Genomic DNA, 15961 nt, shown 5'->3' on the forward strand with positions numbered 1-15961 from the left:
AGTAAACAAAATATTCTTAAAAAGGCAAAATGGGATTTACTTGAAGGAAAACAAGAAACTTTGAAAATTAAAGAAAATGAAAATACATTTGAATGTTTTAAAAATCATTATAAAGCCAAACTCAAATTCAAAAATTTAACTTCTTTATACCTTCTAAGACAGCGCATTATTGAATTAATTGCAGCAAGAAGTCAATTAAATAAAATTAAAAGTATAAAAAGATGGGAGCATCTTATGAAGAAATTCAAAGAAAAAATTCTTTTGGATTCTTTACACAAATTAGAAGATGCTGAAAGAAATAATTTATTTTCTGAACAAAACGAAGATATATTCTCAAATCATCCCGAAGAAACCACACCATCGATTCAACAACAGGTATTTGTAACTAAACCAAAAAAGCATTCACTCAAGCAAATCATTCTTAAATACATTAGAAAATCATTTTATAAAAAACTTCAAATCCAACGACAATTATTTGATAAACGATTAGAAGATAAACGTAAAAATCTTTTAACTAAATTTCAAAAATTGAATCGAAAATTACTAGCAAATGATAGAAGAAATCAATTACTAATATCATTTGAACAATTCAACGCATATCGTAATCTTTGGAGACAATTTATGAGTAAATATGTTTCTTTATGTAACAATAATTTATTCAATGATTATTTATCAGAATTAATATATCGACGAAAATTACTTGAAAAATGGTATAAATTTTCAGCATTTCTGAATAAAAATTTTCAAATGCAAAACTATTTGTTCAATAAGCAAGAAGAAAGACATATAAAACTTTTAATGACATTCCAAACAATAGTACGAAAATTAGTTGCAATGGATCGAAGGAACCAATTACAATTTTCGTTTGATCAATTCAATAAATTCCGTAATCTTTGGAAACAATTCATGGATAAATATGTTTCCTTATATAATATAAATTTAATTCATCAATATTTATCTGACTTCAATTATCATCAAAAATTACTTGAAAAATGGTATAAATTTTCCGCATTTCTGAATAAAAATTTTCAAATGCAAAACTATTTGTTCAATAAGCATGAAGAAATACGTGCAAAACTTATAACTAAATTTCAAATATTGACTCGAAAATTACTAGCAAATGATAGAAGAAATCAATTACTAATATCATTTGAACAATTCAATGCATATCGTAATCTTTGGAGACAATTTGTGAGTAAATATATTTCTCTACATAACAACAATTTATTCAATGATCATTTATTAGAATTGATATATCAACAAAATTTACTTGAGAAATGGCACAAATTTTCTACATTTCTTACTAAAAATCATTACAATAATGTGCGTGATGAGTTTGATAGTAAGCTAACAATACAGAAAGCAGCTTCTTTTTGTGCACTTGAAATATTTCATCCAAATAAATGTATAGAACAATGCGTAAAGAATTGTATTAATGTACCAAACTTTGATTATTCTCATAAAATATTTTCAAATCAACTTATGAATGACATATCATTTCAATCATATGTTATGGTAAGAAAAATAATGCAAACTTCAATCTCAAGTGCAACAAAACTTCTGACTACTTCTGCTTCACCACTTGCAACAAAATTTGCAGAAATTCAATTTTTACTTTCAAACTCAGCTAAAATAAAGAGAAAAAACATAAATGTAGATCAGAGTAACATTCACATTGTTGTAAGTTGTTGCGAGAATAATGAAATTTCTCTTTATGACACATAAAATTTATGAAATTCTATTCCAAAAGCACTTTCATTAGAACCAATTCCGGACTGATAAATCAATTCCTTGTTTGGTATGAAAAAGGTAACTTTTTCTTAACGTTCAGATAAACCATATGATTTTCAATGGTAAAATGGTCGAATTATTCTGAAAAAGTTCTATCGTTACATCAAAAGTGGCATGCATGAAGTGAAACGATCCATGGGGTATCCGTTTATTCTATTGTTCGCATTCAAATAAAATTTTCAACATGGTCACTTCATTTTTCTTCACTTTTTGAATACCAAACCACTTATTGCTGACTTTTTCTATTCTTAAATTGTCGACCATTTTAATGACTAAATCCATTTTTAATTTATGTGGATTGCTGCAGGATTAGATTTTGGAAATAAAAACTGCGTAATTGGAGTACCAAAAAGTAATGGCGTTGATGTCGTTTTGAATCAATCATCAAATCGTTTGACCCCAACAATGATTACATATACAGGTGACCGTAGATATAGTGGAGATACTTCTTTACAAGAACAATCAATGTATTTAAGCAGTACAATTACACAGCTAAAACGTTTAGTTTGCTTACAATATAATTCAAAAGAAAGAGAAATAATACAAAATAATGTTCCATTCCAAATTGTTGAATTAAACGACGGAACAGTTGGTATACAAGTTCCATTTAAAGGTGAGACATTAGTATTAAGACCAGAACAATGCATAGCATATTTATTCAAAGAAATGGACAAAATTGCAAAAACTTCAGAACCAAAAATATCTAGATACGTAATAGCTGTTTCTCCATGGTGGACGCAAAAACATAGACGTGCAATACTTAATGCTTGTAAAATAGGAAATCTTCAATGTTTAGCTTTAGTCAATTCCACCACCGCTGCTGCTATTACCTTTACCATGACACATCCAGAAATGTTACCAATTGAAAAACCAGTACCTTATGTATTTATTGATTTTGGAAATTCATCAATGAACGTTGCGGTTGCTCTTCTCAAACATGGCTATGTCGAAATTGTAAGTACTGCAAGTGACACAGAGCTTGGTGGCGCATATTTTTCATATCCATTAATTCAATATCTCGTTGATAAAGTACAACAAAAGTATAATATTGACCCAACCACCAATCCTCGTGCCATGTCACGTTTCAGGACCGCTGTTGAAAAGCTCAAGAAGACTTTATCTATTAATCCAGTTGTATCGTTTGAAATTCCATCACTTATGAATGATGTTGATGTCTCATTCCTTGTTAAACGTCAAGAATTTGAATCACAAATCACTGAACTTCTTTCACGTATTGAAGCCCCAATTCGTAATTGTCTTGAATCTGCAAATCTTAAAATCGAAGATATTGCTGGCATTCAAGTTCTTGGCGGCGCGTCACGTGTACCAGCTGTTAAAGCCAAAATTGCCGAGATATTTGGCAAAGAACAATCACTTTCACTTAATTTAGACGAATGTTTTGCACAAGGCAGTGGTTATTTAGCTGCATTATTATCACCAGGAATGTTCAAAGTACCACTTATAGTTAAAGATGTTATTCCATATTCAATCATTGCCGAAGTTAACAACGATACAGAAAATCCTTGTGAACTCTTTAAGCAATTTTCACCAATACCAAATGTATCAGAAATTACTGTTAAAACTACTGGAAAATCAACTATAAAATTAATATCAAATGGTGAAGAAATTGCAAATATTGAAGTATCAACAGAAGTCGAAAATGAAGTTGAAGTAGCAATTAGATTCCGATTAAATCAAAATGGAATTATAGAAGTTGAATGTGCAAAATATAAGACAGAAAATGATGAAGAAGTTCCAGCTCAAGTAGAAATAACTATACCAAATGACATGACAAATGAAGAACTCGAAGCATATCGTCAACTCGAAGAAAATATGTCGGCATCAGATGAATATGAAGAAAAAGTCGATTTCACAAAGAACAGTCTTGAAAGTTCTATCTTCAAACTTGACTCATTACTTAAAGATAATCAAGATTTCATTGATCCAGAAAATGAACTTGAAAACATACAAAAACAAGCCGAAGAATTACGTAATTGGTTTTATGAAAATGAATTTGAACATCTTCCAATTGAAGAATATGAATCAAGATTAGGAATGATTACAGAAGCTATTCAACCAATTGAAGAGAGAATACGTAATTATCAAATATTAACTGATACTATTCCACCACTTAAAGAGAAACTTGAGAAAATATTAACAAATGTTAAAAATGATAAAGTTCATTTAGAAGATGAAGATTCGATTAATTTACAAGAAGAACTTAACAATTCAATCAATGAACTGAATGAAATATTATCAAAGCCGAAGTATACTGAAATAGAATATAATGTTGACGCTATACAAGAATCAATAAATCAATTCGATTCACGTGCAGAAGAACTTAAGAATAAGAAAGTCGAACCACAAAAGAATTGGACACCACCTCAACCTAAAGAAGAAGAAGTCATCAGACAAAAGAAAGAAGAAGATAATAGTGAATCATTCATTGATCAAAATGCTCTTCGACAAAAAGCAGAACAAATACAAAACGATGAACAAATGGAAGAAGATGTAAATGATTTCTATGATCCATGGGCTGCACTCTTTGGTAAACCTATGAGACGCCGTAACATGTACCCACGAAGAAGACAATACGATCCTTTCGAAGAAGAAAGACGTCGACAAGAAGAAAGTAGACAAAGAGAAGCTCAACTTGAATCAGAAAGAAGAGCAGAATTACAACGAAAAGCAGAAGAAGAAAGACGAAGACAAATAGAAGAAGAAAGAAGAAGGCAATTGGAAGAACAAAAAAGAGCTGAAGAAGAAAGAAGAAGAAGAATTCAAGAAGAAGAAGAAATAAGAAGGAAAATGGCTGAACAAAGAAAACAAGAAGAAAGGCCAAAGGTACAGAGAGAATTCCACTTCGATGGTGAAGATGATGATAATGGAAATGATGACCAAGGCGACGTTTGGGCTAATGTGTTCGGTCCTCCAAGAAAGAGGCAACAAAGATCTTATGGTAGACCAATGTATCAATATCAGAGAAATCCTTGGGGAGGCCCAAGTTGGCAAAACCCATTCTTTTAAAGAATAAGACAAATATGTATAATAAATAAATGTGATAAAAAAATTTAAATTTTTGATAATGTTTTGTGTGTGTAAAAACAGTTATATATTGCAAAATTAAACAAAACTTGGCGAAAGTGTATTGACAAGAAATAATATCAAAATGATATAAGATGAAAAATGTTCGGAAATGATTTATATTTTAATAGGAAATTGATTTAACAGATGAACAAATCTGTGATTAATCAAATTATACTTTGGAAAGTGTAAGATAGTGTTAAAAAAGTCAAAAAAATTTATTCAATAACAAGCTATAGATGTAATCGTGCAATGAGTTGCCGTTAAGTAAAAATTTCCGATTGATTTTTTCAATTGATATTTGGTCGATATATTGAAATTAGTTTACAATCGATGAAGCAAAAATGGACTTAGGCGACTTTCTTTCTCTTTACCAATTTGAAAAACAAATAGGATTTGGCTATTGCTCAAGAGTTTTTTTGGCTACGCAAGTTCTTACAGGCCAACAAGTTGCTATAAAAATAATTTTAAAACTCGAACAAAATTTAACACCTATAGACAAAGAGAACTTTATTCGTTCTTCTATAGATTCTCCTCATCTTGCACAAGTTTATGATGTTTTCGAAGATGCTGATTTGATCATAATTGCAATGGAATACGTTTCATGTGGAAATTTATTTAGATGGATCAAAATGAAAGGAACACTTTCCGAATCAGCTGTTGCAATGATTATTCAGCATCTTCTTATAGGACTTAGTGTTCTTCATGATAATGACATTATTCATCGAAATATAAAACCAGAAAACATTCTTGTATCAGACACAAATCTTGGTGCCACTATAAAGCTTTCAGATTTTTGTTTATCCAACATAATTGATAATCATATGTATTACAATCAATTATCGATGATTGAGGAATGTACAGCCCCGGAAATTTTAGCTGAGAGAAGTTATACAAAAGCCGCTGACATGTGGGGTGTAGGCGTTGTAACGTTTATGCTACTTTCTGGCAATCGACCATTTAATGAAGATGACCAACACGACTTATTAACTAAAGCAATTAGAGGAGAATACACCCTTGAAGCCGATGCATGGCAGCATGTGTCTGAAAGCGCTAAAGACTTTGTTACTAATCTTTTACAGCCCGATCCGGAAAAGCGGATGACCGTTGGCGAGGCAATTGCGCATAAATGGCTCAAAGAAGAGCTGTCAAATGAGCCACTAGAAGCGAATGAGTCGTTTTTGTACTTGGCAATGAGAAGGGAGTTAAAGAGGACTATGGACGCACTTAAAACGTCATTGATGTTCAAGCAATTCGCAAAGCTGACAAATGAATAAGTTATAACTATCAATTTTATTGTGTAATAAGATTTGTAAATATATAAAAATACATTTTATATTAATGATTTATTAATTTAATTTATTAATTTGATTTATTAATATTTTTTTGAGAGAAATAAGAACATTAAATAGAACTTCAAAAAACTGTTCAGTAATATGTGCTTTGCTTGTAAAATATATGTTTCGTTTGAAATATATATTGTATCCATTTCTGACATGTTATCCATGAAAAAAAATCCTTAAATATTACTAGTAACTCAATTCAGATTAAAACCAAAAAATATTGTAATGGGAATATATTAATGGATTAAAAAATTTGTAGGATTTAAATTCATGGAATCCGCATAACAAAATTTCTTTGTTTATACAATAACAACATAAATAGAAAATTACATATTAAAAAAAAATTGTTTCTATTTTTAATTTATTTAAAAACAAAAAGACAATACGCAATAAAATATTTTTATATAAACAACAAAAACATCATGATTCTCCATACTTATTCTGTATAATATCGTCATGTTCCTTTACCATTAATCCCATACAGTTATTGAACTCATCAAATTGTCCCAAACATTCATTTATGTAATCGAATTTTCTTGCAATATCCGCAATCATCGTAATCATTTCGAATGACTCCGCTGCGATCAACGAGTGATCATTCATTTTAATTTGCTCAATAAAAAACGGCAAGAACTTTTGCACTAATTTTGGTGCAATTTTTGGATTATATAAAGAAGCGTCGAAATATATTCGAATTGATTTATGTAATACTGAACACTGATTAAAAACAATGAAATAATAAAATATTTTATCAATGATCTCTTCAGTTCCATACTCACTATAAATAGGAGATAAAACTGAAATAAACTCAATCGCATAACATAGTGAATTATGAACTCTTTCGTGATTACCAAAGAAAAGTTTTAGCGCAGAATCAATAAATATTTTGATGATGTCATAATCTCCGGTTTGTGAAAGATAATAAATAGAGCTCCATTGCTCATCTATTATAAAATATGGAGCATCATATTCTTTATTAAGTACTTCATAGATTTCGTCTATTTGAAAATATGAAGAAAGTGAAGGATTATGTAATGAAATTCGAATCATGGAAAATAAGGTAAAGGCAGAGGTAACTGGTTCATCATAATAATGACTTTCAGTTACGTGCTCAAAATGTGTCTTGGAAATGATTCGAGAAATAATTTTAGCAATCCCAAATTCCCCAATTTTCTTATGTAAATCAGATGAAACTTGAGAATTATATTGAAGTATCTGAGAAAACATGTAATAAACATCTATTGCATGTGTAAAATCAAAAAAAAGTAAAATAAAATTAAAAAAATTTTGGAAATTTGTGAGATCTGGATTAGACATTAGAATAGCTTGTGCAAGTAGACAAAGTTTATACAGAATGGAAGGATTTGTATTTCTATCAATAACAAAAATTTTGTATCCAATTTTCGATAAAATATCTGAATTTAGTATTTTATTTGAAATTTCTGTTATAGGTGTGGATATAATTTGAGTAGCCCTTTGTGAATATTTTGATTTTAAGTCAAGTGCAATTTCAATAATTTGAGATATATTGGCAGCAACAGATTCAATTACATAATACTGATTTTCCTTTAACATGTTAACAGTATTTGCATTATTTAAAATAGATAACAATGTAACATTTTTTTGGATTCCTTGACTACTCATATACACATTCAAATATAGGGCACTCCAAATACGTTCCCACTTAGTGAGTAAAACTATCAAAAAGTCAAGCCGAACACTATCGCACGAATACAAAATAATTCATCAAAAAGTGACTCTTATTAAAAAATCTATTTGAACTCATTTCAGTGTTTCAATGGCATTTGACACCGGTGTTGGTTGAATTCAGAAGCTCTTAAAACGTTTAAGTATTTTTTTTCTGCTGTATTTTCTAGGATTAGATTGGATTTATCTTAAAGAATTATTAGATGAGGAAAAATTATATACAAAATTTTTATTAAAAAAAATAATTAGATTCAATCTGATGGAATTGAATGTTTTCTTTTTGGATGATTTATCATTGATGGTGTTTGTCTTGGTGAAAACGCACCGGAATCATAAGCATTTCCTTTTAATCCCAGTGGAATTCTGACTTTATTTCCTTTGATTTTTGGTATTCTTGACCCGCCAAAGTTATCTTTCTTTGTCTTTTGATCCATCAAATCTTTCTTTTCTAAAACATAATCAATTTGATCTGATAGTTTTGCTATGCTTTCGAATATGATTTCAAGATTTGTTTGGAAGTTCGAAATTTGATCAAAAGTTTTGATCATTAATGTTAATACCATAGTGGAGTAATTCTGTACTGATTTATCAAGATTTTCAAGAGCTTCTTGATAATCATCTCCTCCACTACCAATCGAAGAAAACAAAACAGAAATTGCAGTTGTTAAATTGTTTTGTGTTTCAAGCGAAGCAAAATGTTGTGACACTTCAAATAATATATCTGAAATATGACTACTTTCAAATGAATTATTCTTAATATCACTACTATTTAGATTTTGATCTCTTTCATGTTCAGCACTTTCAAGACTAAGTACAAGTTGATTCTTTTCATCATGTAATTTATCTAACTCATCTTTAATTTCTTTTATGTTTTGTTTAAGTTGTTCATTTTCATTATGTTTAGAATGAATTGTTTCATTAAGTCGATTAATTTCATTTTGAAGATTTGTAATTGTTTGATTAAGTTGTAATTTCTCGTTTTCATAAATAGAATTATTTTGAGAAATTTGTGATTTTTCATCTAATAATGAACGTATTTTGTTTCTAAGTTCTTCATTTTCAATAATTAATTGTGTATTTTGTTGCTTAAGTTCATTATTTTTTTCATTTGACATTTGTTTTTGATTTGCTTCATTTTGTTTTTTCTCATTCTGTAAAATATGTATCTGATTTATTAGCTCACGATTTTGGCTTTGTAACTCTGTATTCCTTAGCATTTCTTTTTGGAGTTGTTCACTAATTAATTGTGATTCATTGTTAGTTTGATGTTTTTCATTATTTTCTATAAATAATTGACGAACATTTGCAATGATTTCATCACTACTTAAAGAATTAAACATTGCTTTTAAAGATGAATAAACATTATAATATTCTGATGATTCATCAACAAGAGAAGAAATTTGTGCTGAACAATTTCTTTGATATTCTGTGAAACGATTAGAAAGATTTAATCGTTCTCCCATTTCAATTTCAAGTAATTTACTCAGTTCTGTTTTGACAAGTTTTAAAGATTCACATTCTTTTTTTAGATGTGAAACATCATCAGTATACATTTGTGGCATAAAGTAATGATTAGGTGGATTTTGAATTTCTTTACTAAGTCTGTTGATTTCATCATAAAAAAATTGATTTTTTCGGTTAAGTTCTTCTGTTTGATGAGAAATTTCTTTGTGCGCTTCTAATAGTTGATTCTTTAAAAAAGTAATTTTGTAACTATCATCATTACTACTCGCTTTGGATTGATATGAAAATCCATTGCTTTCATGTGGGCTTTCTGAATCAAATTCATTTTGTATATGAAATCCTGAATTAATAGATAATTGCTCTTGTAAATTTCGAATCGTATCTTGATAAGCTTGGATCTCAGAATTTAATTTATCTATTTCTATTTGGTGTGCTTCTTCTTGAGCCTTTTTTTCAGTTTCCAAAAAATCATCATCGCTTTTTAAATTTTGATTTGAAGAATTATGAAGTTTCTCATTAAGTTCGTATATTTCTTCATTTAGTTGTGAAATAATTTCTATTAGTTCTTCTTTGGATGCATCTAGCATTATTTTTTAATTGTAAACGGTATTTAATCAAAAAAAATTAAAAAAAAACAAAAAACGACGACCATGGGATTCGAACCCACGCGTGCAAGCACAAGGGATTAGCAATCCCTCGCCTTAACCACTCGGCCAAGTCGTCTTCGAATTTGTTGAATAGAATTGGTTTAATATGATAGAAGGAATCTCATTAAATGAAAATTTATCATCCTTCATATTAACATGAATAATAACATGAAGAAACAGAAATAATCTTTCTTACATAAACAATAAATCCAGTCAAATCGTTTAATAGTTTTTTTTTTTGTTTTTTGGATGGTTGGAATGGCGACCGTTTATTAATCATGGGATGATAACCTCCAAAGCAACAATAGTCTTTCGAACTAATTATGCAACATATCCAGGACAAATGCTGTTTATTGTTGGCGACCATCCACTTTTGGGAGGCTGGGATAGGAATAATTCACTTCCTATGCAATACATTCAAAATGTTTCCCAAAATGACTTTAACTGGTGCAAGAAAATCGAGGTTAATCTTCCCCCAAATGGGCAACTTCGAATCGAATATAAGTATATTGTTATCATCTCTTATTATGAAAGTATCGTTGAAGATGTGCGAAAAGAAAAAGATGCAGAAATTTATTGGGACAGTGGACCCAACAGATCTATTGTTATACAAGGCAATTCTTCAAGGAATATTGTTATTACGACTAATGATTTATTTCAACCTCCTATTTCAAATCTTCAAAATATATTATTTAAAATGGCATTTCGAGATGTAGTGTACTCACATAAGTGCACTTCCAATCCCGTTATTTCTTCAATTTCAACTGATTTTATTGAAGTTCATTTTCGTGTCATATTACTTCAAATTCCACCAAACTTTGAAGTGCATATGAGTGGTTCTAGCACCATTTTTAAGAATTGGGAGAAATCGTTAACATTGAAACCACTTAATTCAATCTATTGGGAACTAATTCTTCAATGTCCCAAATCTGAAAAGTCATTTCATTACAAATACTTCATCAAAAAGAAGGACAGCGATGTTAAAATATGGGAAAATCGAGGGAATCGACTTTTTTTACAACCACGCGAATTTACAGATGTCATTATATGTCATGATTGGATATTTGATCTTCCTAAATATCAACGATTTAAAGGTGCTGGAATTCTTGTTGCTTTATATTCATTACATTCCAGGAATTCCATATGTAAAATCGGCGAATTTATGGACTTAAAGTTATTAATTGATTGGGCAGTTAAAGCGAATTTATTATTTATCCAATTATTACCCATTCAAGACATTAACTTCATATATAGTAAACATGAAGGTAACCCATCACGCCAAGTCTCCGCATTTGCATTTAATCCAATGTATTTAACATTACGTTGTATTAATGGTTATAATGTTAATACTCAACCACCAAAAAGAAGAGATTTCATTACAGTGACCAAATTTAAAATGCAACAATTAAAAATAATATTTAATGAAACTGTTGATATAGGAAACTTACGAAAAGATAAAAAATTTGTTCATTTTGTTAAAAGAAATAACTTTTGGCTTCCTCCTTATTGTTTATGGTGTAAAATCAAAAATGATGAATTAGAAAAAAATCCAAATTTGATACCAAATTTCCCGGATATTTCATCCGTAAAAATGCCCGATTTATTAGAAGGGGAATTAGATGATTCTTTAAAACAATGTATGTTTTATTGTTGGGTACAATTTCAATGTCATTTACAACTTTTGGAAATAACAAATTATGCAATTGAAAACCGTGTAATCCTATCGTCGCTGATGACGATAGGCCAGAACTTCATATCGGCCGATAATTGGTCCCACCCCGAATGGTTCGATAAGCGTTATACAATTGGGGCGCCCCCGGATATTTTTTCTTTCAATGGACAAAATTGGTATTATCCTGCTTGGGATTGGGGCGCTATGAGAGAAAGCAACTTTTTATGGCTTCGTCAACAAATAGGGCATAGAGAACAATATTTTCAAGCAACAATGTTTGATCATCCATTAGGTTTATTTAGATGTTGGAATATTCCAGCTAATATTGATAACCCACTTTTTGGTCATTTCGTTCCATCCATACCTATTAATATCCAAGATTTGAACAATCATCAAATAACTGATATTGATAATTTATGTGTTCCATATTTCCCTGTAAATGACATTCTTTCAATCAACCTACCCATGAGCATTAAAGAGAAGCTTATTTCCAACCTATCAATTAACATAAATGGTCGGTATCGATTTCGCCCAGATTTTAAATCAGACCGTGAAGTTTCAGCAGCCATTAAATCGTTTCAAGAAGGACTCTCATTTGATGAACAGCTTCAACTTAAGCTTGCCAGTAAGATCATCTTATCAAGTTTTGAATCAATCTGTTTAATTCCTGACATTACATCTCCTCATGACAAGTTTTATCCACGTTTTTCCATGACTGACTCCATAGTCTTCAAATCCTTACCCGAACGTGAAGCCCAAATTTTGTACAAACTTTTTATTGATTTCTATTACCGAACAAATGTTTCACTGTGGCATGAACAAGGGCACCAAACACTTGCTGTCTTATCCAGTAGTCAAATGCAGTTCATTGGCTATGATTTAGGCGTATCCCTCAACGACGAAGAAGATTCACTTCATCAAGCCGGAATATGTTCATTTCGCGTCCAACGCGTTCCACGCGATTCATCATTACGCTTTGACTTAACGACAACGTTTCCATATCTCTCAGTGTGTACTCCGTCTACGCATGATATGCAACACTTAAAGTTGTTATGGTCAAATGATCAAGCCGATGTTCAACAGTTTTATTATCAAGTGCTAAAGATGGAAGGGATTCCGCCGAGAGAATTAACGCCGGAAATTGCGCACGAGATTATAAAGCAACATTTACAGGCACAATCAATGTGGTGTTTGTTCCAATTCGAAGACTTGTTCGCAATTAGCCCAAAGTTGTCGAAGTTGATCTCGTCCGATTGGATTAATAACCCGGCAAAGAAACACGACTGGAGCTATAGGATTAACATTAAGCTGGAGAAGTTGTTGGAGGAAAATCAAAATTGGACTGAAGAAATAGCAAATTTGGTGGACGAGGCACAAAGAGGAAGAAAAGCGGATTATGGATTTTAGTGATTATTTCGTTTTATTTTTTTGTCTGTATTTTGTTTGACTAATAAAATATATTATCTTTAAATGTGTTTTTGTTGTTTGTCTTCTTATTAAAATATATTTAAAAAATTGTCTGAAAATAATTCGGTAAAAATCAAAAAATAAGAATTAAATTTGTGTTTTTATATAAATGTAAATTAAATTACATATAGAAATTATATTATTAAATTTTTTGTTATTTACAAGATAAAAAAAAATTGACGCTTTACATATAAACAATTTAAAATTTAAAACATATAATGAATCAAAGAAAATTACTTAAATGGACAGTAAAAACAATTAAAAGTTTAAATCATGAAAATGTTGATCAGTCAATAAAATCAATAATTAAAATGCATGATAGTAATTATACTTATTCCTTTAATTTGAGTATATGTCAAATGATATATATAGCATTTGTTTCCAATAGATATGATATTGATATTTATTTAAATTTTTTACAGAAATTAGAAAAAATAGAAGAAATTAATAATGCTAAATGGAAAATGTTAGATATATTTACAAAAATGATTGTAAATAAAAACACTCAAGAATCATATTATATCCTTAATAAAATGATTAAAGAAAATTAAATAGAACCCAAAATAATAAAATACTTTAAGACTCCATATTTTATTAATTATAAATCAGAGAAAGATATAGAGCAAAATGAAATGTCCAATGAACAATAACATGAAAATTTCAATGACTCCTATCCTATTATTATATCTAACTTTGTTTTATTATCTATTTCATACACTAATAAATTCCAATCAATTGAATTCGAGTTCTATAAAACATTTGCATATTTTTATCAAAACCTAAATCAATGGAATGCTAAAAATTTCTACACTTATTTTTTGCCAGTTTTTTTGCATTTGTTGTTTTACCAGAAGTTGAAAGGTCAGAAACCCCAATGATAATTTTTTGCTTCAAAACACTTTTTGATAACTGATAAAAGAGGTTACTCCTTCATTCAGAGCCAATAACTTTAGAAGATTCCATTAAATCTCTTATGAGAATCTACAGAAATATAATGTATTCGATGCAAGAATTAAAATACAGAACCCAAATCATATTTACAAAAATCTTACATTTTGGATTGTGAAAAATTTCATTTATATCTAACAGGCTAGGATATCAGATAGAGTTCAATGATTCACAAAAGACAACACCAAATTTGATGTCTCATAACTTTTATTGGTTCAAAATTCAAAAAATATCAAATGTTTCAATATATTGAATTTAAACAATAATCACTTCATTTTTATCATCAGAACCAAATAATGTTAAATGGGTTTATCAATGACTCCTAATTAAATGATTTAAAAAATTGACTATTTCAACGTAACCATTTTCTGATGCAATTAATAAAGCGCTTTTAAGATATTGACATAAATATAAAATTTTTCAAATTATTAAAGCATATTTTAAATTATTAAAACATATTCTAAATTATTAAAACATATTATAAATTCTTCAAATGAATATTTTTTGCATTAACATATAATGAAATCATGCTTATGCAAACATACCAAACATCATTCAAGCCAATCATCCATTTTTGGTCTTTTCTCATTGGTGTCAAATCTAAGTGTAAAGCATCTTTTTTAACCTTCATTTTTCAGATTTAAGTACCGCAATAGAGAATTTTCTTATATAGCAGAAGTTATTCCATTTTATTGATTCTTCTTCATACATTAAAGTCAAAGAGGTTGTTGGTTCATTCTGTGGCTTCTGTGTTAAACAAAATCAAAAGTTTCCAATGAATTGTTTAATATTTTTTGTTTATTTTTCCAAAAAAGTTACTGAAATTATAAACACAAATCTTAGTTTACGTAGTGTAAAAACACTTTCTTTTCTTATTGAATATGGTTACATTCAAACCATTGAAAATATGATTAAAAAATTAATAGAAGAAATTAAAGTACTTAAAGAAACATGTGAAAACCAAAATAAAATTCAGGGTACTATATAAACATGTTTTATAAACGTCTATAAAAATTGTCAAAATAAAACCTTTTTGAGTTCTAAACAAGAGATTATCAATTCCTGTTTAAAACATTTCCCGAAATTAAAATCAGTAATTTAACTACAAAATTATTTTTATTTCTTTATTATATTCCGACTAATAAAATCATTTCCATTCTACGGTAGATTTCAATACAACGATACCCTTTTCAATCAAAAACGATACTTTTACCATTGAATTTTCTATCGATGATTAAGTTCTCTGTATTGTGAATTGGCATCCAACTGGGTTGGTTGGCAACAATTTCTCATGTAATGATTCCACAATTCTTTTGGCTCTTTTAGAGTATGATGGACCCACCATATCATAAACAGAGAATATTTGTTGTTCCACATCATATGGTGAAGTTTCCAAATATTTTGCGAATTTCTTTGCCACGTATTTAAAGTTCTTTTTCTTTGTACTTGTATCCTCCATAGCCTTATTTATTAGCTTATTTATCACATTAAATAACTCGATTGAAGCGTAAGGATTCAACTTTTGGATCATCACCGCAAACGGTATCATAAACTTTTCAAATTTCAGAAGCTCCAAAAATTCAATTGGGTAATTCAGTGTAAAGTTACGAAAAACCTTCCACGACGAGTGAACTTCACTATTGTCTTTTGCACCCATATACTTTAACAACATTGAAATTACTGTCTTCAAATCCATATTTGTTTTGGATATATTTGGGATTTTTAATAATATTCCAAATGATGATAATATAAATGAATTTACTTTACCATTTTTTATCATATTTATTATGTCATTTATCATATTCTTAACTTGAGATTGAGTTTTATCTCGTGGACAT

The 15961-nt window shown here is 29.3% G+C and overlaps 4 protein-coding genes across 4 annotated transcripts; 3 read left to right on the forward strand and 1 right to left on the reverse strand.

Moving 5' to 3' along the window:
* Positions 1 to 2082: 2082 nt before the first annotated feature.
* Positions 2083 to 4818, forward strand: GO595_001714 (dnaK protein; the record flags this gene model as incomplete). Its single annotated transcript, XM_067914543.1, has 1 exon — positions 2083 to 4818. The coding sequence occupies one exon, from the start codon at positions 2083 to 2085 to the stop codon at positions 4816 to 4818; it is 2736 nt and encodes a 911-aa protein (XP_067778115.1).
* Positions 4819 to 5219: 401 nt separating this feature from the next.
* On the forward strand, positions 5220 to 6152 carry GO595_001715 (calcium/calmodulin-dependent protein kinase type 1D-like; the record flags this gene model as incomplete). Its single annotated transcript, XM_067914544.1, has 1 exon — positions 5220 to 6152. The coding sequence occupies one exon, from the start codon at positions 5220 to 5222 to the stop codon at positions 6150 to 6152; it is 933 nt and encodes a 310-aa protein (XP_067778116.1).
* A 2024-nt stretch (positions 6153 to 8176) lies between these two features.
* GO595_001716 (uncharacterized protein) lies at positions 8177 to 9388 on the reverse strand (the record flags this gene model as incomplete). The annotated part of the gene is made up of 1 exon (XM_067914545.1): positions 8177 to 9388. The coding sequence occupies one exon, from the start codon at positions 9386 to 9388 to the stop codon at positions 8177 to 8179; it is 1212 nt and encodes a 403-aa protein (XP_067778117.1).
* A 2239-nt stretch (positions 9389 to 11627) lies between these two features.
* Positions 11628 to 13115, forward strand: GO595_001717 (4-alpha-glucanotransferase DPE2; the record flags this gene model as incomplete). The annotated part of the gene is made up of 1 exon (XM_067914546.1): positions 11628 to 13115. The coding sequence occupies one exon, from the start codon at positions 11628 to 11630 to the stop codon at positions 13113 to 13115; it is 1488 nt and encodes a 495-aa protein (XP_067778118.1).
* Between the last annotated feature and the right edge of the window lie 2846 nt (positions 13116 to 15961).

This window comes from Histomonas meleagridis, assembly GCF_020186115.1.
Source record: "Histomonas meleagridis strain 2922-C6/04-10x chromosome Unknown contig_149, whole genome shotgun sequence".
Lineage (NCBI taxonomy): Eukaryota > Parabasalia > Tritrichomonadida > Dientamoebidae > Histomonas > Histomonas meleagridis.